General features: G+C 36.5%; 1 protein-coding gene across 4 annotated transcripts in view; it reads left to right on the forward strand.

Moving 5' to 3' along the window:
- SYPL1 (synaptophysin like 1) overlaps positions 1 to 22,444 on the forward strand; it is a 29,720-nt gene extending 7,276 nt beyond the window's left edge. Inside the window, exons 3-6 of one of the 4 annotated variants that reach the window (XM_086396909.1) lie at positions 12,247 to 12,368; positions 13,588 to 13,795; positions 18,142 to 18,330; positions 20,880 to 22,444. In XM_086396909.1, coding sequence (XP_086253035.1) covers positions 12,247 to 12,368; positions 13,588 to 13,795; positions 18,142 to 18,330; positions 20,880 to 21,008 — 648 coding nt within the window. In that variant the 3' untranslated portion in view covers positions 21,009 to 22,444. The remainder of the gene's footprint in view (positions 1 to 12,246; positions 12,369 to 13,587; positions 13,796 to 18,141; positions 18,331 to 20,879) is intronic. The other 3 variants (XM_086396913.1, XM_086396912.1, XM_086396910.1) reach the window with 3 other exon arrangements.
- Positions 22,445 to 26,151: the final 3,707 nt, after the last annotated feature.

The raw sequence follows: 26,151 nt of genomic DNA on the forward strand, positions 1-26,151 counted from the left end.
TGTAGACTTTTGGATCACAGCCATTCTGACTGGTGTAAAATGGTACCTCATAGTGGTTTTGATTTGCATTTGTCTGATAATGAGTGATGTTGAGCATTTTTTCATGTGTTTGTTAGCCATCTGTATGTCTTCTTTTGAGAAATGTCTATTTAGTTCTTTGGCCCATTTTTTGATTGGGTCATTTATTTTTCTGGAGTTGAGCTGTAGGAGTTGCTTGTATATTTTTGAGATAGTTGTTAGTCAGTTGCTTCATTTGCTATTATTTTCTCCCATTCTGAAGGCTGCCTTTTCACCTTGCTAATAGTTTCCTTTGATGTGCAGAAGCTTTTAAGTTTAATTAGGTCCCATTTGTTTATTTTTGCTTTTATTTCCAATATTCTGGGAGGTGGGTCATAGAGGATCCTGCTGTGATGTATGTCGGAGAGTGCTGTGCCTATGTTCTCCTCTAGGAGTTTTATAGTTTCTGGTCTTACGTTTAGATCTTTAATCCATTTTGAGTTTATTTTTGTGTATGGTGTTAGAAAGTGTTCTAGTTTCATTCTTTTACAAGTGGTTGACCAGATTTCCCAGCACCACTTGTTAAAGAGATTGTCTTTAATCCGTTGTATATTCTTGCCTCCTTTGTCAAAGATAAGGTGTCCATATGTGCGTGGATTTATCTCTGGGCTTTCTATTTTGTTCCATTTATCTATATTTCTGTCTTTGTGCCAGTACCATACTGTCTTGATAACTATGGCTTTGTAGTAGAGCCTGAAGTCAGAAAAAGTGACTATTTCAGGGAAGAACTCGGTTGCTTTAATGTTCTGCCTGGAAACAACCATTGTTTTTCGGTATGCAGTAAAAGTGATTTTTGTTTGTTCATTTGTTATTGAAGTACTATAGTTAATTTACATTGTTGTTTTAGTTTCTGGTGTACAGCAAAGTGATTCGGTTGTACATACATATATTCTTTTTCATTTCCATTATAGTTTATTACAGTATATTATAGTTCCCCGTGCTAAACAGTAGGACCTTGTTGTTTATGTTTTCTGTAGTAGTGTAGCTGATCCCAAACTCCTAATTTATTTCTCCCTGCCTCTTCTTTGTTAACTATAAGTTTGTTTTTTATGTCTGTGAGTCTCTTTCTGTTTTTAGTGTTTATTTGTATCATACTTTTGGATTCCACATATAAGTGATATCTTACGATATTTGTCTTTCTCTTTCTTACTTCATTTAGTCTGATAATCTCTAGGTCTATCCAAGTTGCTGCAAATAGCATTATTTCATTCTTTTTTATGGCTGAGTAGCATTCCATTCTATTTATAGACTACATCTTCTTTATCCATTCATCAGTCAATGAACATTTAAGTTGCTTCCATATCTTGGCTATGTAAATGGTGCTGCTACGAGCATTGGAGCATTTTCAGATTCGAGTTTTATCCAGGTATATGCTCAGGAGTGGGATTGCCAGATCAATGGCAACTCTGTTTTTAGTTTTTTAAAGAACTTCCATGCTGTTTTCTGTGACTGCACCAGTTTACATTCCCACCAATAATATAAGAGGATTGCCTTTTCTCCACCTTCTCTCCAGCATTTATTATTTGTAGACATTTTGATGACTGCCATTCTGACTACTGTGAGGTGATACTACATTATTTGCAGTTCCCTGATAATTAGGAAAGCTGAACATCTTGTCAGGTACCTATTGGCCATCTGTATGTCTTCTTTGGAGAAATGTCTATTTAGGTCTTCTGCCCATTTTTTGATTAGGTTATTTTTTGTTATGGAGTTGTGTGAGCAGTTCGTATATTTTGGAAATTAAACCCTTGTCAGTTGCATTGTTTGCAAATATTTACTCGCAGTCCTTAGCTTGTCTTTTCAGTAGTAAAAGTATTTGCACATCTTGTTTCGTCCCACAGAATTTTAAGACGCAAGAGTCAGGATTTAATAAAAGTAATTTTCTGTTTCATCAAAGACACTTTCAAGTAAAACTAGCTTTTTTCATTAACTGCAAGTGCATGGCAATGAACTAACAGTTTGATGCTTTTGCTGATTCTTACTGAAGCCTAGCAGTTTTACCCATCAGTGCTTTTGTGTCGATCAGCACAAATGTCAACATAGTGTAAAAAGCAAATGATGTTGTAATAATATTGTGAAAATATTTTTGACCTCACAGACCCCTTGAAAGAGTCTTTGGTACTCCTTGGGATCCACAATGGAGAAGGCAATGGCACCCCACTCCAGTACTCTTGCCTGGAAAATCCCATGGATGGAGGAGCCTGGTAGGCTGCAGTCCATGGGGTCGCTAAGAGTCGGAGGACTGAGCGACTTCACTTTCACTTTTCACTTTCATGCATTGGAGAAGGAAATGGCAACCCACTCCAGTGTTCTTGCCTGGAGAATCCCAGGGACGGGGGAGCCTGGTGGGCTGCCATCTATGGGATCACACAGAGTCGGACACGACTGAAGTGACTTAGCAGTAGCAGCAGGCTATTTAGAACTTTCTGTGATTGTACTTTTCAAACAGATGGAAATAACAGAAAAGTGAAATTGAAGCACTTTGAAACTGACTTTACTGCTCAGTGCACAGTGGAAATAAACTGAAATATCAACATCAGTAACAAAATGTTTTTTAAAAATGAATATCTTTAATAAATGCTTCAGACCTTGACTTAGAAAAATCAGTAACTTGGTTCTAGGCATCTAATCTGACTGACTAAAAGCAGACATGCTATGATAGTTCATCTAAAGTACTGAATGGTCATTTGATTTAGTAAAACAGCATGCATTGATTTTGGACATAGACCTTCATTTACAGTATAGTTTTAGGTCTGTTTCTGAAGATTTCAATTATATAATTTTCCTGAACAGCTCAATCATGAAATAGCAGAGAGGACCGTGCAACTAAAAACATGTAAAACATATCCATAAATTAGATGAGTACCAATGTTCACCAGAAGGATCTTCTGTGAGCTGTGCAGTGTCTGGGAGTAGGAGCTGGAACTGGGACTCTGGCTGACTATCAGTATAAGATTTTATACACAAAGCCCCAGATGCATGTTTTACTATGTCGTTATCTTAAGGCATATTATATACTCTTGTTAAATTTCATTCAAATTTAAAAAAACCCTTATTTCAGGTATTTGTCTAATAATTTTCTTCCCCCAACTTTTTCTGATTAAGTAGAATCTTTTTTTAACCTGGTCACGTGGCTGATGAATCCAGTTCACAAAGAGTATTAATGCTCTTGGACATGAGTTTTTGTATTGTCACTGAGTAGTTTCCGTGAAGACACTTTTAAGCCACCAGTCCATTTTGTGAAGGTTAGTTTGGTTAAAAGTAAATAGTTAAAATAGTTAAAGTCACTTAGCCATGAACACTCACATTATGACACATGAACTCTGAAGTTGAAGAATGGGTGATGGTATCACTGTCTGTCCTGTGTTATGGGACTCCCTTACCTTCAGGATACCCCACATACTGTCCGAACATCTGACTCTCTGACATACAGGCCCAACATGGGTTCCAGCAGTGTATTAAATTTAATGAAGCTTTACTTCCTTAAGTCTAAGAGTAGATATAAATAGACGCATTTTCTTCTTGTACACCAGTTAAATTGAGTACTCCAGTCTACTTTAGAGAGTAATATTCTAGAGGGCCAGTCTGAAGTATGTATGAGTTACAAATATATAAATCAACGAGGCATCTGTTGTGTCTCTAATGTGGGTCCAATGGGCAGAGAGGTAAGTGGAACTTCAGACTGTCATCATGAATATGGGACCTTTTGACCTGAACAGAAGCTTGCTCTCATCCTGTGCCTGGATTCTTAGTCATTACTCTACAAGTGGAATTTCATGTCAGCGGTTTCAGTCATTCTTAATGGGATAGAATGGGGGCGGGGGGTGGGATTAGTTTCATAAGTGGCAAGGAAGTGTAAATCAGCATATCACTACTACTCATTTTAGACTAGAAGTACAAACTGAAGTGCATATTGGAACCCCTCATAAAGTAAATGAGTATTACAAGCTATTTGAAAGAAGAAAGAATAATATAATTCATTGATTACTGGTAGCTAACATGCATTCTGAGGGGTGGAGAGATGATAGAAAGTGACAGCAATCTGGAAAGCATATACCATTTCTTAAGTGTCATCTGTCACTCATTTCCATGGGACTGTCACTTTATGGGAATGTAGGTCTGATGTTGCATAACTTTGTTTCCCCATTCCCATGTGGGAAATCCAAATTTTTATATGCAGCACGCTGATAATAAAATACTGACAACAGATTCACATTTTTCATGAATACTGGGAAGACCATAAATCTGTTTTCAGGTCAGCTTTCACCCGTGGGCTACATGTTCTAATTGTAATCAGAGTTCTAGTACAATGCAGGGAAAGGTAAGATGGTTGGATAGCTTACCCTCAGATTGTTTGTATTTCATTTAGTAAAAAGTGTGTACCTCGTCCCTTTTTTCCCATAAGATAAAGACCAAAATGGCAGACATGACATTTATTTATCCTCATAACGAAATGACAAACTTGAAATGATGAGTATGTAAGACTTGAAATATTGTTTTATTTGTACATTATTGAGTATTGATTTTTTTTCCCTTTAGTTAAGCAGTTATTTAGTGAGCATTTGGTGTATGTCAGGCCTTCTGCTAGGTAAGCACTGAAAACCCAAGAATAAGGACACATGCAAAGATACGACAGTCTGCCAAGGGAGAGGTAAAGGCAATAATCTTAAAAGCAATAAGCTGTGGTACAGTGTGCCATTTATTTACTAATTTTTGTCTTAAGTGGGAAACTAGTTTTTATTATTTGGGGTTTTTTTTTTTTCTTTCTTTTTTTTTTTTAATAAGCAAGATACACAAGAAAAATGCCTATAACAGAAGTAATGAACTCAAGTCTGTGGCAGCCCAGTAGTCAGAATATTTCCACCACAAGGAATCGGACAGGGCCTTAACGGATGAGCTTGTTAGAGATGCAGGGTAGGGACGGAGGGGAAATCGTGGCAGGAAAAAACACATACATTCAAGACATAAATACTTGGTGTGTTTCAGGAACAGGAAGTATACAGTGCAATATGACAGAATTGTATAGGCCCTTGCACTAAGTACAGTGTATAAATCTAGAAAGATAATGTTGAGGCTATGCCTCTCAGCCCTGCCTCTTATGCCAGATTAAGAACTTCAGGCTTTATATGTTTTCTTAAATTTGTATCTGGAAAGCCATTCAGGAAATCTCTTAACCATGGGAATGACACAACCAGATTTTTGTTTCATATCTGTATGATGTCACTCTAAACAGTTCTGTACCATAGAAACACAGTGCAGACTACAAATGCCAGCCATAGAGTAACTTTAAGCATTCTACTAGCCACACTAAAAAAGTAAGAAACAGGGGAGGTTAATTTTAATAATACATTTTGTTTAACCCAATATATCCAAAATATTATTGTTTCAACAAGTAATCAGTATAAAGTTTTTGATGAGATATTTTACATTCTTTTTTTCATACTAACTCTTCATAAACCATGGTATATTTTACACACACAACCATTTCAGGTCAGGCTAACCATTTTTAAAGTGCTCAGTAGCCACATGTGGCTTATGGCACATTAATGGACACTGCAGCTCTAGAGCCCACAGTAAAAGATGGATGGCATTGAGAATGAGTTTAAAAGTGAAGAGTCTGTTGGGTTAGTCCAAGGAAAAATGGTGAGGGCCTGAACAAAGATAGTGGCAGGAGTGATGTACACAAGAAGTGTTACTTGCCATTCGTGTCCAACTCTTTGTGACCCCATGAACTGTAGCCCACTAGGCTCCTCTGTCCATGAAATTCTCCAGGCAAGAATATTGGAATGGGTAGCCATTCCCTTCTCCAGGTAAACAGAGCTTTTAAAAGAATTATGTTAGGTTTCTACAGTTGATCCTTGTTGATGTAGGTAGCTATAGTTGTACGTCTTCATTGCCGTGTAACTTCTTATTGTAAGTTCAGTTCAGTTCAGTCGCTCAGTCATGTCCGACTCTTTGCGACCCCATGAATCGCAGCATGCCAGGCCTCCCTGTCCATCACCAACTCCCAGAGTTCACCCAAACTCACGTGCATCGAGTCGGTGATGCCATCCAGCCATCTCATCCTCTGTCGTCCCCTTCTCCTCCTGCCCCTGATCCCTCCCAGCATCAGAGTCTTTTCCAATGAGTCAACTCTGAGCCAAAGTACTGGAGTTTCAGCCTTAGCATCATTCCTTCCAAAGAAATCCCAGGGCTGATCTCCTTTAGAATGGACTGGTTGGATCTCCTTGCAGTCAAAGGAAGTCTCAAGACTCTTCTCCAACACCACAGTTCAAAAGCATTAATTCTTCGGTGCTCAGCTTTCTTCACAGTCCAACTCTCACATCCATATATGACCACAGGAAAAACGATAGCCTTGACTAGATGGACCTTTGTTGGCAAAGTAAATGTCTCTGCTTTTCAATATGCTATCTAGGTTGGTCATAACTTTCCTTCCAAGGAGCAAGTGTCTTTTAATTTCATAGCTGCAGTCACCATCTGCAGTGATTTTGGAGCCCCCAAAAATAAAGTCTGACACTGTTTCCCCATCTATTTCCCATGAAGTGATGGGACCAGATACCCTGGTCTTCGTTTTCTGAATGTTGAGCTTTAAGCCAACTTTTTCACTTTCCTCTTTCACTTTTATCAAGAGGCTTTTTAGTTCCTCTTCACTTTCTGCCACAAGTACTGTATATTTTGTCTGCTTTCTTGTTGCTTCCCCTCTCCCCATATTCTGATACTATAAACAATATTACTGTGAACGTTCTTATGCTTGTCATGTAGTATGGATGAGCAAGAGTCTGTCCTAGATCTGTATGCTAGTAATACTAATCATTTGTATCATTTTTACAAATACTTTCTTTTAGTTTGTAGTATCCCCCAAAGCAAATGATTCAAGGGAGTGAGAAATGAAGACAAAAATTGTAGTCTCTTTATTACCTAATCTCAGAAAGGACATCTCATTCCTTCTACCATATTCTGTTCACTAGAAGCAAGTCACTGTTATATCCACATTTAAGTGGGGTAGGTGGGGATTAATCTCTACCTCCTGAGGGGAGGAGTATCAAGGAGTTTGTGGATGTATCTTTAAAACCACCATTCTTCTTTCCTTAGTGCCCTATAAAGCCAGCTCTGTTAGATACAGTTTGTCTCTACACACAAGTCTGCTTCTGGCCTCTTTAAGTTGTGTGTGTCCTGTTTCTTTTTTCTAATTCAAAATACGGATATATCCCCAGGACTCATTTCCTGGCCTTGTGTTCTTACTGTATATTCATATATATTTATGCTGAAATAGTATTCTTCTTTCTTAACTTTTTAACTCTTAACTAAAGATACCAAACTGTGTGTGGACATTATACCAGACTCTTCATATATACAAATAAATTCCTTTTCATATATCTTTCTTCATGGAAAAAAAATTCCATGGATAGTTATGATCCTGATTATGGGTGGCCTGATTCAAGGCCCTGGATTAATCCATGGGAGGCATTATGTCAGTGTTCAACAGTATAGGATAGGTTTTGATACCAGACTTACACTGAATTCCATCTATTTGCTAGATGTGTGTAACCTTGAGCAAAACAATGCCTGCTCTCTTTGAGTTTACATTGTAGAGAAAAATGGACAAACAAATAATGAAGTGCTGTCAGGCACTGTTCATTACAATGGAGGAAAAATAGATCAGTACAAATAGAACTGATTGCATGGAGTGGGACGGGCAGTGTTTTTTAACATAATGTGGTTAGGAAAAGGCTTTTCTGATAAGGTCACATTGGAACAGGGAGCTGTGAAGTAGGAAGCTAAGCATGTGTTCCAAGCAGAGGGAATAGTCAATACAAAGGTTCTGAAGGAGTTTATTCCATGTCTTTAAAGAATAACAGGGAGAACATTTGTGTAAAGAGGTTTGGCAGGGGAAAAAGCAGCTACATGAGATCGAAAGTATTAAAGGAGGAAAGGATCTTGTAGATCATTATATAAACATTGTATTTGGAGAGAACTCAAGCCAATGGAGAGTTTTGAGCAGATGATAAAGTTTTCTGCCTTTTATTTTTAAAAGATGGCCTGGCTGATGTGGAAAATAGATTGAAGAAGAGGCAGAGACTGAAGTAGAGGATTGACTTAGAAGACTGTTAGCATATAAGTCAGCAAGAAGTAATAGTGGCTTAGATGAGGATGTTGTGATGATGGTGGGAAAAGTTAACAAGTTCTGAATATATTTCATAAATAGAGCCATCAGCATTTGCTGAAGGATTGAGCTCTTGGTTACTACACTATATCTTGGGTTTTTGTTTGTTTTGTTTTGTAGAAAATTCATGAGATACAAATAGAAAAAGAAATTATCTTTTGTCATCTTTTCAGAGGTGACCACTTAAAATTTTGATGCATATCCTTTTTAGTTTTTGTTATGTGTATGTGCACAGATATAAACTCATGCACAATGCATTGTTTAAACAAACTTTATATGTAATGAACCTTTTTCTCTATCATTAGATATTGCCCATCATTTTAATGACTGCATGCTATTCCCTTTCGGGAATGCATTACAGTTTATTTGACTCCCTGTCAATATTTAGGATGCTTTCAGGTTTTTCCCTGTTTGGATAGCATTTGAGAAAGCATCAGTACATTTCTTTAAGCATATGTATGATAAGAAAAACAAATCTCCAACTACTTTCTGAGACCTGGAAATAGCCACAAGTGAGGCCTTATAAGCTCATGAAATAACATTTCTGCTTATAGTTTCTTGGCTTTATAGTTACCCTCGGGTTTCAATTTATCCGCTTTTGATTTTGATACTAATAGATAAGACTTCCTTTGGATTTCATACTAATATTTAGTGGGTACACTGTAATAGGAGCAAATGTGTTGTTATATGGGCTGTTATACTAATTTCTATATTATACTCAGGAAAATAAAATCACATCTGTTGAGAGGTTGCAGCAGCTGCTGCTGCTAAGTTGCTTCAGTCATGTCCAACTCTGTGGGACCCCATAGATGGCAGCCCAACAGGCTCCCCCGTCCCTGGGATTCTCCAGGCAAGAACACTGGAGTGGGTTGCCGTTTCCTTCTCCAATGCATGAAAGTGAAGTGAAGTAGCTCAGTTGTGTCTGACTCTTCGTGACCTCACAGACTGAAGCCTACCAGGCCCCTCCGTCCATGGGATTTTCCAGGCAAGAGTCTGGAGTGGGTTGCCATGTCCTTCTCAGCATGTGCTACTATATGCTAAATACTATATTGAGTCTTAAATTCAACCTTCACAATAACTTTATGCAGTAAATACTATTACTACTGCCTTTTTCCTTTTTTTTTTTTTTTTAACATTTTAGAAAACTGATGCTTGGTAGGGTGAAGGCAGTATAAAATCTGGGTTAAAAACAAACTCTAAAGCCAGACTGCCCACATTTGAATCTTGACTTAGCAGTTATTAGCTATGTAACCTTGGGAAGTTACTAACTTCTTCATGCTTCTTTTCTTTTTTAATAAACTTTACTTTTCTTGTTATGAGTACAAAATAATGACACAGTTAAAGTGTTTGTCACATTATGACAATCTGGATTCTCATCTTCCTGTCACAGCAAGGAATATAGTTTCCCCCCAATATCCTAAACTATTTCTAAGGACCTCACACTTGCTTTGCCTTGCTTTGTTGAATTCTTCCTTTCTGCTAGCATGGCTAACATGGCCAGCTTCTTTTCTCATTATTAAAATTTTTTTACCTAAGTCTACAAATAGTAAATGCTGGAGAGGGTGTAGAGAAAAGGGAACCTTCTTACACTGTTGGTAGGAATATAAATTGGTGCAGCCATTATGGAAAACAGTATGGAGGTTTCCCAATAAACAAAAACTAGAGTTGGTGTATGATCCAGCAATCTCATTCCTGGGTATATATCTGGATAAACTATAATTCAAAAAGATGCATGTACCCTTGTCTTCACAGTAGCACTATTCATAATAGCCAAGACATGAAAACAACCTAAATATCCATCAACAGATAAATGGATAAAGAAGACATGGTATAAACATACAATGGAACACTACTCAGCCATAAAAAAGAATGAGATGCCATTAACAGTAACATGGATAGACAGATCTAAAGATTGTCATACTGAGTGAAGTAAGTCAGACAGAGAGAGACAAATATCATATGATGTAATTTATATGTGGACTCTAAAATATGACACAAATGAACCTATCTATGAAACAGACAGATTCAGAGAGAATAGACTTGTATTTGCTGAGGGAGGAAAGGGAGTCTGGAGTTAGTAGTTGCAAAGTACTACACACAGAATGGGTAAACAAGGTTCTATCATATAGCACAGGTAACTAAAATCAATATTCTGTGATAACCCATAATGGAAAATATGAAGAAAAAAAATATATATATATAAAATTTATATATATAACTGAGTCACTTTGCTGTAAAGCAGAAATTAATTGTAAATCAACTATATCTCAAGTTAAAACAAGTTTTTTTAAATTCCTTATCTTGAAAGTATGGTCCCCAGTTTCCAGAATGTGATTAGTAAGTATTATTTCTCATTCAAGGAACTAAGTTTCCCTGGAGATAATATACTGGCTGAATCCACAATTAAGGCAGGAAATGTACAAACTTATCCTGAAATATTGTGTCCAGAAAACAAACTATCAAAAACTGTAAGGGTCAAGGGGGAAAAAAAGGAAAGCCACTTGAGACTGCTGCTGCTGCTAAGTCACTTGAGTCATGTCCAACTCTGTGCGACCCCATGGACTGCAGCCCACCAGGCTCCTCTGTCCATGGGATTTTCCAGGCAAGAGTACTGGAGTGGGTCACCATTGCCTTCTCCCCTACTTGAGACTACCATTAGCTAAATACAAGACAATTTGAGTATTAAAAAAATAAAGGCAAACAGATGGAAAACATAAAATATATTAAACCTAATTTACAATAATGCTAAAAATAATCCAATTGTTAAATCTGGAAGATACTAAGAAACTAGTTTGCTATTCTAAAAATTGGTAAAGAAAAATAAAGAACCAAGCATTTATACTGTTGCCTCCTATGAACCATACCTCAGGTTAACCAAAATGGATATGTGACAAAGTTCTACACAGGAGAATTCCAGGTAATAAACAAAGAAATGACAGAATGCTACATTTCCCAACCTCTAATAAAATAATGGAACCAAGTCATGACCATCAATAGCTGCTAAAACCACTAGAGGAAAGTCTAATGGAGAAATTAAAGGATAGCTCAGGCTGACAATACCTGAACCCACTAATTCATCTTAACATCATAACAAGAGAGTCAACTAAAAATTGGCATTCACACAAATAAACAAGACAAAACAAGTGATGAAAACACAAACCAGAGTTTAATCTAGCCTCTTTAGAAAATACAGATAGAGGAATTATGCCACACAACACCATGTGGGAATCTCTGTAAGACAAATGGCCTAGTTTCTTCAGTAATAAATGAGAAGTGTGGGGCTATGGAGAGAAACCCATGACTTAACAAATTTTATATTAAATGTAATGTGCAGACTCTGAAAAAAATACTTAGGATTAAAAAATATGAATCAGCTTGGGAAATTTGAACTCATGACTTGCTATTAAGAAATCATTGGGACTTCTGCCTGGTGGTCCAGTGGTTAAGAATCTGCCTTGTAATGTAGGGGCAAGGTTCAATCCCTGGTCAGGGAACTAAGATCCCACACGTCACAGAGCAACTAAGCCAGCAGGCCACAACTACTGAAGCCCACATGCCACAAGAGAATCCGTTCACTGCAATGAAAGATTCCACATGATGTGACTAAGACCTGACGTAGCCAAATAACAAATGAAAGGAAAGAAAGGAAGTATTAGTTGTCATGGAGTGATAATGGTATCATGGTTTTGGGGTGGGATGAAGGGTCTGTTGTTTCAGAGACAAACCAAAGCAGTCATAGAAGAAATTATATAATATAAACAGTGTACATAGGAAGGTAACAGACACAATAAGGTCTACCTGTGTTCATAATTTAAGTTGGTGACTAGTGCATGAAGCTGGGAGGTCAGAGAGGTTGCGGATACATTTTAAAATATTTTTCACCGTCTTCATTTGTAAATAAGAATTCAAAGAATGTTAGTGAGCCAATTTTTAATAGCATTAATGGTCACTGTAATTAAGATTTTAATGAGCTATGTTTGGGTAGAGTAATGCTTCTTTCTTTTCTTTCTTTGGTCTTTATGTAGATTGCTTCTATCTTTGCTTTTGCTACCTGTGGAGGTTTTAAGGGCAAAACAGAAATTCAAGTGTCTTGTACTGCAGGTCCTGAGAATAAAACGATTACAGCTGCTTTTGGTTATCCATTCAGGTAAGTTTGTTTTTGTGGTTTAACACCTCTTTCCACTCATTAAGATTTCCCAACAACTTATCGATCTTGGGAGTTAGACATTTTTAATTTCATGCTCATTTGTAAGTAGTGATCATTGCTACTGAAAGTATGGTGTGTGGACCAGTGCCTATCTGCAGACTGTTTTCCTGAACTGTGATGAAATAAATACAGAAAATGACAGTAAGCATTCAGAAACTTCCATATGACATTGCCTTGACACTCTTATTCTGTCATCCCACAGTGGGTTGGAAATTTCAAAACAAGACTGCTCTGTCACCTTAGTTTGAGAAGCCATGTTATAGAAGCAAGCACAGCTTATGAAAAATCCAACTTTTTCATGTATTTGAAGTTACTAGTGTGTAATGTATAGCTTTAAGACATGTGTCTATATAAAGTGAAGAGTTCCTATGTTTCTTTCAGCAGCATAAAACTTTATTTTCTGAATATTTATGGCTATTTTGTTCTGTTTGACCTCAGGATTCATTAAATGTTTACTCCATCTGTCCTATGTTTAAGTGAGGGTATGAATCTTTCTCCACTTACTGACTACTTAATTCTCTAGACTCAGTTTTTCTGTTCAGTGAATTTAAACCATTTAAGGTTGCTTTGATGATTAAATAAAATCTTACATTAAAAATATGTCAGATAGCAAGTGCTTGGTAATCAGTCTTTGCCTCTCCATCTCTTAGTCCTTCTCTTATAAAGTTCCTATATAAGGAACTGTTATAGCATCTTTAGTGATAAGTGCTTTTGTGATTTATGGATAGGGAAAATTAAAGACTTTGTGGAGTTAGCCAATTAATGAGAGTTAAAATGTGAATCATTATAATTGACTGTCCTGGTGCTAGTCACACAGACTCTGCCTCCTAGAATGGAATACAATTTCTCAAATTGTAAACCATTTTGTAACAGTGCTCTTAATCTGCTAAGTGTTTGTTACAGGAAGATAGTATATGGGTGTGAAAGTGTTTAATTCAGTCTTTATTCAATCTATCATAAACCAAGTATAGGTGTAATATATGATTTATATACTTATGAAAATTTTAATTTACTTAAATATTTGAAATTTTCACTTTTTTTTAAAGGAAAGTGTTTTAATATATTTGGGGAGTATATTTTACTTAAATATTCTGCCTGTGTGTTTCTGTTAGAAGAGTCCAAGTAGTTCATAAATTTGTTTGTCCCTTTTTTTTAATAGGTTGAATGAAGCATCATTTCAGGCACCTCAAGGTGGAAATGTCTGTGGTGTAGATTGGAAAAATTATGTCCTTATTGGAGATTACTCCTCTTCTGCGCAGTTCTATGTCACTTTTGCAGTCTTTGTCTTCCTGTACTGCATTGCTGCTCTTCTGCTGTATGTTGGTTACACGAACCTGTATCGTGATAGTCGAAAGCTTACCATGACTGTAAGTAATCACTTTCTTTTTATACAAAAATAATTTATGTAGGTATATATTATATTTGAATTTAAATATGGATTTTCTTATACTGGGAAAAAAGACTCTTGGCATAAACCAGTTTCAACATGTCTTGACTTCTTCCACAAGTTTATGCTTGCTCTTGTCATGTTTAACCCAATTCTTGTAGCCTGTTTGCAACACTTCCTCTGTACTCCTTATACAGAGAGAGGTTTGTTTGTTTGTATCTAACTCTTTTAACCTGGCAAGAACTCGAATATATGACAAAGCATATTAGGTTGCAAATAGCAGGGAAATTAAGTAGAAATTAATGTGTTTGATTTGAAGAATTGCTAACAATGCTAGTAGTCTCATAACTGTTTTCCTGTTTCTTATCTTTTTTCTCTTTTCTCAGAGATACCCCCTTAATGCCTGACACCTGGTCTATGTTCTTAAATTCTTTAATTTAAAATCTGACCAAGGTAATTCTATAAAAATTATAGAATTTGGCATTAGTGGCATTCATGAGCTAATTCTGAATCTTTAAAATGGCAACAAAGGATTTGAATTTGAAATCCTAATACCTTCTTTGGCCTCAGGGTCTACTGAGCTAGAAATAAAAATAATCTCTGAGATTTAGTTAGTAGAATTCCCTTAGATTATTGGTGGCAAATCCAGAGATAAACTGTAGTTTTAAAGTGGACCTCTACTACCGAAGAATAACTACAAAGTCAGTATTGGTATTACTGATTTGAAGGGACAACAGAGATGTTTTCGTGATACTGGTCATTTATATCCTAAGAAAACAGTAACTATTCACATCTGCTTATTATTTGTGAAGTTACTTTAAAGGATAGGCCAAATTATTAAATAACAGGTTTTATTTATTTTTAATTTTTGCTGCCTGGACCATAAGAATGCAAATGGTAAGTAAGTAATAAAACAGTATTTTATCCATCATATTTATTCCATGTCATGTATCTGAGAAGAAATTCTCAAACCTGATATTTTCATAAAACATTTCTTGGTTGTTAAGTGACTTTCAAAGGGTAGACATCAGCCATTTTAATTTGCAGTACTTAACAGAAATTTCATGTTAGTAATCTGTAACTTCTGTGGACTTTTCAAGCCTTATTTATATTTTGTTAAAGTTCTTTATAAATTCTAAGTGAAGATGTTTCTTGCCATCTTGTCATTATCCCAACAAATTTTAAGTTAAATCTTATAAAAGCAATGAACCTTTTATTTCTCTTATTTTGTTCATTAAGCCTTAAAAATATGACAGTTTTTAAAGCAGCATTCAAATCTACTTTGGAGGAGGCTTTTTTTCTGCCTAATAAAACTATAAAACTGATCTAGTTGCATCATTCAGAAAAGTCAAAAATAATTTTCCACCTCAGAGTGATCATATAGAGAAATAATAATGGTCCTATAGAGACATAATCTAGAATTAGTTCTGTAAGTGGTTTTTTGTTGATACAGTGTATGATGGATACTTCTTATTTGTAAAAGTCCAGCCTCTAAATTAAATTTTGGATTTTACTTTAACCATATAAATATAAAAAAATTTTTTTTGTGATACCTAAATTTTTAACTATAGCCAAATGAATTTTTTTTTTAAGTACCATTTGTTAATGACGGTATGCTCTTTCATCGGTGTTCTCAATTCTTTGCTGAGCTGTCTCTAGGAGAATTTCAGTTATGACATTTTAAAATCAACTTTAGTTTTTAAGTAAATTCAGCATGTTTTTATGTTAAATAGCCAGAGCTTAAGGGTTCTAGGCTGTGTGGAAGATCAGAAATACCATAAAACGAAACCAAGCAAAGATAGGGTATCCCAAATCCTAAAGTTCTGTTATGAGTTATATCCTTCTTACTGGTAGCACTAGGGCTGCCACAGGCATGTTGTGCATTGCATAATTCCAGGTGGCATCATTCATGTAGAACTAGCTAGAGTCCTGAGTCACATGGACTGTCTTCAGAGGCCCGCATTTCTCCCACTTCCCCTCATCCTAAGATTACTTCATGCATCATTGTCAGAAAAGAACCTGCTTTTGAAATATAAAAATGTCATTCATAAGCCATTAATAGCTTGGACATAAAAAGCATAATCAGGAAAAAAAATTGTGTTTTTTTGATTAGGAATTTGGAAGGAAGAAACCTTAAAATTAAGATTTGACATCTATTGGTCAGACTTTAGCCCAGAGAGAATTTAATATGTGATAATCTCATACTAATTATCAGCTCTTTCTAGCAAGTGCTTAGGAAACGTTTGCCACAGCACAAAATACAGCTGAGTACAGCAGCAAAAAGGGGAGTAATCCCACAGTGCAAAATACTTAATGTTTCTATTCTTTTCTCTTTGATATACATTTTTTAAAGAGGACCAGTAGCAGTGGAGAACTTAAATGCAAATACTGTGACACCATGCTTGTAAAATTAGTCATTGTTTCAGTTCTCTAATGCAAGGCATTGATTCAGTGCCAGCTTGACCAGGTAGACAAGCTATATATAGCAGTTTCTGTATCTCATATGTGATCACTGGTATTTATCTGACATAAATGACTAAAAGCTCATTGGCAAAAGTAATTTAAAACTAACCAGATTTATTTAAAAAAAAAAAAAAAATTCTGTGATAAGCTCCAAAACCCATTTCTGAGCTTGGAGAGATTTTTGCTACAGATAGTGAGAACTCATAGTCTTGAGCACACCTGAATGCTCAGATTACATCGTTCAGTTCAGTCGCTCAGTTGTGTCCAACTCTTTGCGACACCATGAATTGCAGCACGCCAGGCCTCCCTGTCCATCGCTAACTCCCGGAGTTCACCCAAACTCATGTCCATCGAGTCGGTGATGCCATCCAGCCATCTCAACCTCTGTTGTCCCCTTCTCCTTCTGCCTCCAATCCCTCCCAGCATCAGAGTCTTTTCCAATGAGTCAACTCTTTACATGAGGTAGCCAAAGTATTGGAGTTTCAGCTTTTGCATCAGTCCTTCCAATGAACACCCAGGACTGATCTCCTTTATAATGGACTGGTTGGATCTCCTTGCAGTCCAAGGGACTCTCAAGAGTCTTCTCCAACACCACAGTTCAAAAGCATCAATTCTTTGGTGTTCAGCTTTCTTCACAGTCCAACTCTCACATCCATACATGACCACTGGAAAAACCATAGCCTTGACTAGACGGACCTTTGTTGGCAAAATAATGTCTCTGCTTTTTAATATGCTATCTAGGTTGGTCATAACTTTCCTTCCAAGGAGTAAGAGTCTTTTAATTTCATAGCTGCAGTCACCACCTGCAGTGATTTTGGAGCCAAAAAAATAAATTCTGACACTATTTCCACTGTTTGCCCATCTATTTCCCATGAAGTGACAAATCTTACATTGTTCCACTTTTTTTGTTAATTCAAAGGAAGACCAAAGGAGATGGAAACTTATACTTTATACTATCCAAATACATACTTTAAAAAAGTGTTACTTAGATTTTTATAGCCAGTACTAGTCGACAGAGTTCTAGTTCCCCAGCAGATTAGATTAGGGAGAGTAAATTTTTTTCTTATTAGTTCAATAAGAAATTATCCAAAATATTAAAAATTCACTCCTATTCTTGACCTGTAATAAGTAGCAAACACTTTAGTAGAAAACTGGTAGTGACAGGGTGTTTTGAGAGAGATTTTATTGTTGTTGTTCTTAATATAATGAGCATTCTTAAACTTTTGTAGTCACGTATTTAAAAAGAGACAAGTCATCCTGGATGTGTGCTTTTCACCATCTCACTATTCATATCATAGAGCATTAGATTTAACTAAAGTTAGAGGTTTGCCAGAACAATATGAGAAAGCAGGGGAGGATAAGGGAATTGAGAGTATATGTAAGAGATTATAATGAAGAACCTTAGAGTCTAAATAGAAGGAAATGGAGATCAGATTGTAGATCTCAGTGGGGTCAAAGGACTTTTAAGGTTGGGGTGCCAAAGAGAATGAGCTAGAAAGAGAGGTGATATTTGAGAGGGGTGATTAAAACAGAGATTATGGAGGTATACAGTTACTGGTGATAACAGAGTCTGATATATGATCCCAAGAGGGAGAGGGTTAGTTAGATAAGGTTATGATGACGGCTTTATTAAACTTTGATTTCTCCATGTAAAAATCTTAGACCCTTCAGAAGATGACTGGTGTAGCTCAGGCACTGGCCTGGCAATAGTAAACAGCAGTGTTTGCTATGTTGATTGTGGCCTTTTTTTATAAAGTATGTCATTTCTCAGGACTGAGAGTTCAACATGATTTCCTTGCTGGTGGATTTGAAATTTTGTATCTTTAAGTATTCATTATTAATTCACACCTATTTTTTCTTTAGGACTTTGTAATTACTATTGTTGTGACTTTTTTGTGGTTGGTGAGCACTTCAGCCTGGGCTAAAGCTCTTACAGACATTAAAGCAGCTACCGGTTCCAGTATTGTCCAGGAACTTAAGACTTGTAATGTTCAAGGAGTGATGTGCCAGTTTGTCTCTGTGACTAGTATGGGATCCCTAAACGTGTCTGTGGTGAGTATGCAGTGTTTATAAAATATTTTATTTCACTTACTAGAAAAACCTTACAGTGATTTAAGAAAACAATAGTTTTAATAAATCCCTGGATGAATATATTGATTTTATCTTTACCAAGCTTATCAGAATCCTAGTTGTCATATAGTCTTTATAACAGCAAAAAAAAGTTTGTGAAGAAAATTATTACTTGTAAACAAGGTTAGACAAGATCATGGTTATGTCTTTATTAAGATTAACTAGGCAAGACTTTGACCCTAAAGGCGCTGCTGCTGGTGCTGCTAAGTCACTTCAGTCGTGTCCGACTCTGTGTGACCCCATAGACGGCAGCCCACCAGGCTCGCCCGTCCCTGGGATTCTCTAGGCAAAAACACTGGAGTGGGTTGCCATTTCCTTCTCCAATGCATGAAAGTGAAAAGTGAAAGTGAAGTCACTCAGTCGTGTCCGACTCTTAGTGACCCCATGGACTGCAGCCTACCAGGCTCCTCTGTCCATGGGATTTTCCAGGCAAGAGTACTGGAGTGGGTTGCTATTGCCTTCTCTGCTAAAGGCACTAATATAAAATTTATTAAGACAGTGTGCTAAGGTCATTACACATATGTCAATTCTGAGAGGAATGTGGGAAGTGGTGTTATTATCTTCATTTACAACTGGGAAAGAATATAGCTTGTATGTTAAATCACTCAAGGTGACAGGGCTAGTAAGTTGGCAAAGCCAAGGTTTGAACCAGATCTGACTTCTGTTGTTGCTGTTTAGTCCCTAAGTCATGTCCGACTCTTTGTGACCCCATGAACTGTCCTCTGTCCATGGATATTAGCCCTTTCTCTGCTTTGCTCTGGGTCTCTGAAAATAGAACTTTCATAGTTCCTTCAGTTCAGTTCAGTTCAGTCGCTTAGTCGTGTCCGACTCTTTGCTACCCCATGAATCGCAGCACGCCAGGCCTCCCTGTCCATCACCAACTCCCGGAGTTCACTCAGACTCACGTCCATCGAGTCAGTGATGCCATCCAGCCATCTCATCCTCTGTCGTCCCCTTCTCCTCCTGCCCCCAATCCCTCCCAGGATCAGGGTCTTTCCCAATGAGTCAACTCTTCGCATGAGGTGGCCAAAGTACTGGAGTTTCAGCTTTAGCATCATTCCTTCCAAAGAAATCCCAGGACCGATCTCCTTTAGGATGGACTGGTTGGATCTCCTTGCAGTCCAAGGGACTCTCAAGAGTCTTCTCCAACACCACAGTTCAAAAGCATCAGTTCTTCAGCACTTAGGTTTCTTCACAGTCCAACTCTTACATCCATACATGGTCATAGTTCCTTAAATAATCCTAAAATTTTGGCCTCTAAATTTAAATATTATTTTGTCTGGTATTTTATCCAAATACAGATATATTATTAATATAATGAGGGTATTATTTTTAAGGAGATTTCATGTCTTTTCAAGAAAGTATTTTTCAAGTGGATAAAGTTGGTCTTGCCTTATAAAGCAATTTGGCCAAATTTTTGTTTTAAAAGTCTTTTTTTTTTTTTTTTTTTTTTGCATATATATTGACGGTGAGCTGAGATAATTTCAGAAGTGTTTTTATACCCAAATAATACAAAAAGATAGAAGAAGGCAGTTTGGGGCTTCCCGGTAGCTCATTGGTAAAGAGCCCACCTGCAGGTGCAGGAGACTCAGGTTCTCTCCTTGGGTTGGGAACATCCCCTGGGAGGAGGAAATGGCAACCCACTCCAGTATTCTTGCCTGGGAAATTCCATGGACAGAGGAGCGTGGCGGGCTACAGTCCATGGGGTGGTGAAACTTGACTTAACGACTAAACAACAACAGCACAAATATGATAGTACCTAAGCTTTTTACCCTACTCTTACCTCATAGGTCACTACTATTCTTGTATTTCTTTTTTTTAAATACTGTGAAAATAGGATATCTGCAGTTCCTTCATCTCTGAGACTTTGAACTTTCAGATTTGTACCTGGGAAGGCTGATTTCCTTTAGGTTGATTAATACAGGATGTGACGTAAGGTTTTCTTCTAAGACTCCTCTCTTGTGGCTGCAGCTGTGGAAACAGAGGTGAATGTAGGAGGGGGATGAAGTAGGGAAGTAGGAAAAGGTGCACAAAGGATGTTCATAACCATTCAGATGGGAGAAAAGTAAAACCCCTCCTAGTGAAGGAACCATGGATCCCAGTTGTTTTCTTCACCTAGAACCACCAAGGTCTAAATATAAAGTAATAAAAGGAAGGTCTTATTTACTTTTCTCAAACAAATTTAATTCCTTTTTTAAATTGGTAATAATGCACATGTAGAAATAAGATATGTTTTAGTCACGATTTGATATGTTACAGATTTAGAGATTTCACTGGGAATAAGTCATTATATATCTAAATAGGGCATTGAAATAGAGTCTTCCGTTTTTATTCCACTTGATGTATCGTTCAGACTTCAAATGAAATGATAGTATATGGCCTGGAAATATTAAATATTTATAGGAAAACTAAGATAGGTATGAAATTTTAATAGTATACTAGATTTGCATGTTTGTTTTTCTCTTTCTTAGATCTTTGGCTTTCTGAATATGATACTTTGGGGAGGAAATGCATGGTTTGTGTATAAGGAGACCAGCTTTCATAGTCCATCAAACACTTCTACTTCTCAAGGAGGTATTCCTCCTCCAACTGGAATATAATTGAAGGGAGAAGTACACTGTATGAAATAAATGTCTGTACTATGACCTGTTGCCAACACCTTGAGAAGCATTTTTTGTTTCTAATAAAAGTAATGGCTTTTTCAGTAAATTGGTGGGTTTAAAATTTTGCTGCTTTTTTACATAAAGCTTATGCCTTTCCTAGGAATTTAAGATGTAAATGTATTCTCACATGTGAATTTGAAAATTCAGGGGCCTATTATGAGATGATACACATTTTTAAATGAACGGTAATTTCTTCACTAAGTTGTTTTCCTTCCAAAGTGTTTACACCTTAAGCCTTAACGTATATCTTCACTCAGAAAAGAGTTTTATTGTCATATCATAATAGGAAGAAAATCTCTTTTGGAATATTACACTACTGTAAGTTTGTACAGATCATATTCCTAAGATGTGTCTTTGTTTAAGAAAGTTTTGATTACATAAATCATATTTAGAAAAAACATTTAGTTAACAGTTTATATCTGAACACTGTTTATATGTTATGAAAAATGCTTAATTACAAAGGCTGATGTATGTTTTATTTCTGTTTTTCTAAATGACCTACAGTACTTGGTAGGTGTACTAAAATTGTTTGGGGAGTGGGGTTTAGAGACTTCTAAAAGATGTATAGTTAATTTGGTAATTCTCTCGCATGAGGTGTAAGCTTCCATATGCTGGTTATTTAATAGATTTGCTACATAAGTAAAACATGGTTCACCTAGATAGTTTGATATGTATGGGCATTACTCCTAGTAGTATTTGTTTGTTGTCTTTTGTTGCTTATGCTCCTTCCGTGCAGGCTGAGACCTAATCTCCTGCAAGTACAGTAAAATAATTTACCAATTTTTGCAGACCCTATTCATAGGATAAAAAAAATTAAGATTGCCTTTTACTTTTGAAACATTTATATTCGATGAAGTTGCTGTCTTGAGTTTAGTATTGATATTGTGAAAATGAATGCAATTTGGATTTCACATTTCTTAATGTTTGTTCTTATTTCACAAATGGATAATTAAGGAATTATGCGTCATAAAGAAGGAACCTAAGTGAGCTATATTATGGGTGTGCTGTCTTTGCTCACACATTTGGGTAGCTTCTGGAATATAGGACTTATTCACGTTTTGCTTCCTAATCTTTCTGTTGTACAGGGCCAGATCTCCTCTTAGCCACTTGATTGTTTTTATGTGAAGCACATCTTACTATCGCCTTATTTTGGTTGCTTTTGTTCACAAGAATTGTTAATAAGAGAATGTGTATCCACCTTAATAAAGAAGTTAAAATAAAGAGTGCACTGATTGTTATATTATAAAGAAACTTTCATCTTAAAGGCATGAGCAGTATAAAATAGAATTGATTTACAAAGCAAGAAATAGAATATTACAGTAGGTTTTTTTGTTTGTTTAATGTTTGGCAAGGAATAAAAAATGCTTTGGACACCCTGGTTCTATTTTTCTTTCAATATCATTTTAAAATGCTCATTTGTAACTTTCAGGTTGAGTTTTACTGATAAACCTTTTCTAATTGACTGTCCAGTTGGCAGCAAAGATTCTTAATTAAAAGTGTATGCTCTGGAGCCAAACTCCCTGAATTTGAATCTTGGCTTCACCACCTACTAGCTCATTGTTGGCTCAGTCTTGTTTGATCTTTGCGACCCCCTGCCAGGCACCTCTGTCAATGGGATTATCCCAGCAAGAATACTGGAGTAGGTTGCCATTTCCTATTCCAGGGGATCTTTCCAACCCAGGGATTGAACCCCCCTGTCTTGCAGCTCCAGCATTGGCAGGCAGATTCTTTACCTTTAGGCAATTTACTTACCTCTGTGTGCCCCCGTTTGCTTATCTGAAAAATGAGAATAAGAATGCTGACCTCAAAGAGTTTTAAGTTAATGGCATTAAATGTTAATAAATAATGAGATCATAGATCTAGGAAAAAGTCCATTCTGTTGCCTTTCACTCTCTGATTTTGAGTAAGTGTTACAGGGTTAAGACTTCTAGGATAATTTCCAGGACAGAGGTTGCAAAGAATTTTTTGTAAATAGCATTATTACCAATGTTTTTGTGAATTGAAGTCACTTGAATAAAGATATGCTATAAATGTTAAGGTCACTTGCTTGCTATATACTTTGTTTCATGTTTAATTAAAAAATTTAAAATCATGTAGCATTTAAGATAAGTATGGGCTTTGCCGGTGGCTCAGAGGGTAAAGAATCTGCCTGCAGCACTGGAGACCTGGGTTCGATCCCTAGGTTGGGTCAGGAAGATCTCCTGGAGAAGGGAATGGCAACCCACTCCAACATACTTGCCTGGAAAATACTGTGAACAGAGGAGCCTGGCTGGCTAAGGTCCACGGGGTTGCAAAGAGTCTGACATAACTGAGCGGCTAACACTTTTTAAGATAAGCATAAGAAATAGTATAGAACCAAGTGTCCACCACTAAGGAAAACAAATATTAACATTTTGTTTTATTTATGTCAGATTTGGTTTTGTCTTTTTAAGGAAATAAAGCATTATAGAGACAGCCTTTTCCTTGCTGAAGTAGATTTTTCTTTTCACTATTACAGATAGCACTGAAATATTTTTGCAAAATACGTGAAGGCTTCTCTAGGATATACCACTAGAAGTAGAATAGTTGGCATGTGAAGTATTCACATTTCATTTGTAACTTAGGTAGTAAACAGTTGTTCAATAAGGTGCGAGTATGGTGTCAGTTTAGTTTCCCACTAACAATATGTAAGAGTCCCTGTTGCCTGTATTCTTGCCTTTGCTTGATGCTTGATGTTATTGGATTGTTGCCATTCTAATGGGTTTGCGATGGTGTCTGATATTTTTGAATTTGTATTTCTCAGATTGCAATTGAGGTTGGTTGTCCTTTCCTGTGTTTATTGGTCACTTCGGTTTGCCCTGCTCTGTATTGCCTATTCATATCCTTTGCCAATTTTTCTATTTTGTCTTTTTCCTATTGATGTGAGGTGCTCTTTATTCTGGATACCAATCCTTTGACATTATGTAGATTGCAACTGTCTTCTTCTTCTCCATAGCTTGTATTTTCACTTTGTGATTTGTCGTACAAAAGTTTGTCTTAATACTGACTTAACTGTCTTCATGGTTTGTGCTTTTTGTGTCTTAAAAAGTCCTTCTCACTACCATAAAGATATTCACCCCTCTTTTCTTCAGAATATGTTAGTTTTGTTTTTCACTTTTAGGTCTTTAAACCATTGGGAGTATACTTTTGTATATAGTATAAGGTAGGGATCTAATTTTTATTTTTTAAATACTCCCAATTTTCATGGTATGTATTTAAAAGTTCATCTTTTGTTCCCTCTGTCGTATATCATTTCTGTATTATTTGTAGTTCTTTACATTCTATACCAATCCATATCAGCCCTATCACCCTTTAATTATGTAACTTTACAGAAAGAATTGCCATCTGAGAGGATTAGTGCCAAAGCACCATCATTGTTATTCACAGTGGTCTTGGCTGTCTTGAGCCCTGTACCCTTTCATATAAATTTTAGGATGAGCCGGTCAAGTTCCTAAAAACCTTTGGGGTTTCAGTTGAAAAGAATTGCATTGAATTTATATATCAGTTTTGGAGAATTGTCATATTTATAAAATATATTTATGAGCATGATGTATGTCTCCTTTTATGTCCTTCAATAAAGTTATAATTTTCTGCATAAAGATTTAGATTGACATTTGTATCTTGTAGCCCTGGTTACTATTGTACATAGTAACACTTAAGTTATGTTCTAAGTTAAATTGTAATTTTTATTGCTGGTATACAAGATTTCTCTATTATTTATTGACTTTATTCATTTTTCTACAAGGCAGTCTTTCTAAACCATGTATGTGTGTGTGTGTGTATGTATATGCTCAGTTGCTAAGTCTTGTCTGACTCCTGCGATCCAATGGACTGTGGCCTGCCAGGCTCCTCTGTCTGGAATTTTCCTGGCAAAAATACTGGATCAGGTTGCCATTTCCTGCTCCAGGGATCTTCCCCACCCAGGGATTGAACCTATGTCTCTTGCATCCCCTGCATTGACAGGCAAGTTCTTTTACCCCTCACCACCTCTTAACTTCTTAGTAATTTTAATAATTTGTAGGTTCCTCTACTTTTTATATAGATAATTATATCATCTGCAAACTGGTAGTTTTGTTTTTTCATTATGTTTGGAAATTAGAGTAAATCTTTATTATCTTTAATTATAGTTACGTTATACTTGTCATTGGAGTCTATGAAAAATAGAAAATATGTTTATTTGAAAATACAGTAGCTGCCATTTTGCTTCACTATAGTAAACAACCACAGATTTATACCACCTTGTATATTGGTCATTCTGCTAAGTCACTTCAGTCGTGTCCGACTCTGTGCGACCCCATAGACGGCAGCCCACCAGGCTCCCCCGTCCCTGGGATTCTCCAGGCAAGAACACTGGAGTGGGTTGCCATTTCCTTCTCCAGTGCATGAAAATGAAAAGTGAAAGGGAAGTCGCTCAGTCGTGTCCGACTCTTCGAGACCCCATGGACTGCAGCCTACCAGGCTCCTCTGTCCATGGGATTTTCCAGGCAAGAGTACTGGAGTGGGGTGCCATCACCTTCTCCGATTGGTCATTCTAGTGGTATGTAAAATTTGGTCAATATTCATAGTTCTTACATTGTGGAACATACAAATAAATGGAAAATAGTTAACAGTTAAAGTGATTAATACTATTATATAGTTTACAATATTGTCATACAGAGTCTATTTCCTATTGGATTTTACTTGTATAAGAACAGTAATTACAAGTGAAGCCTTACTTGCTAGTCGAATTTCAAAAATTTAGCTGTTCAGTTTTTTTTTTTTTGCTGTGCCACACAGCATATAGAATCTAGTTCCTTGACCAGGGATCAATCCCACACCCCTTGCAGTGGAAGCACGGAATGGTAACCAGTGGTCTCATGCTCCATGATAATCTCTCTTACCCATCTATTCCCCAGCAGCTAATGATCTTTGTTTCTATTAGTTTACATTTTTTAAGTTGTATGTAAATAGAGTCATAGAATACGTATTCTTCTTGTTGGACTTCTTTCACTCAGCATAATTATTTTCAGATCTATGTTGCTTATATCAACAACTCATTCCTTTTTATAGCTATTGCACACAG

The sequence above is a fragment of the Bos grunniens genome, chromosome 4 (assembly GCF_055505025.1).
Source record: "Bos grunniens cultivar Pamir isolate PY7600 chromosome 4, Bosgru_T2T1.0, whole genome shotgun sequence".
In the NCBI taxonomy this organism is placed as follows: domain Eukaryota; kingdom Metazoa; phylum Chordata; class Mammalia; order Artiodactyla; family Bovidae; genus Bos; species Bos grunniens.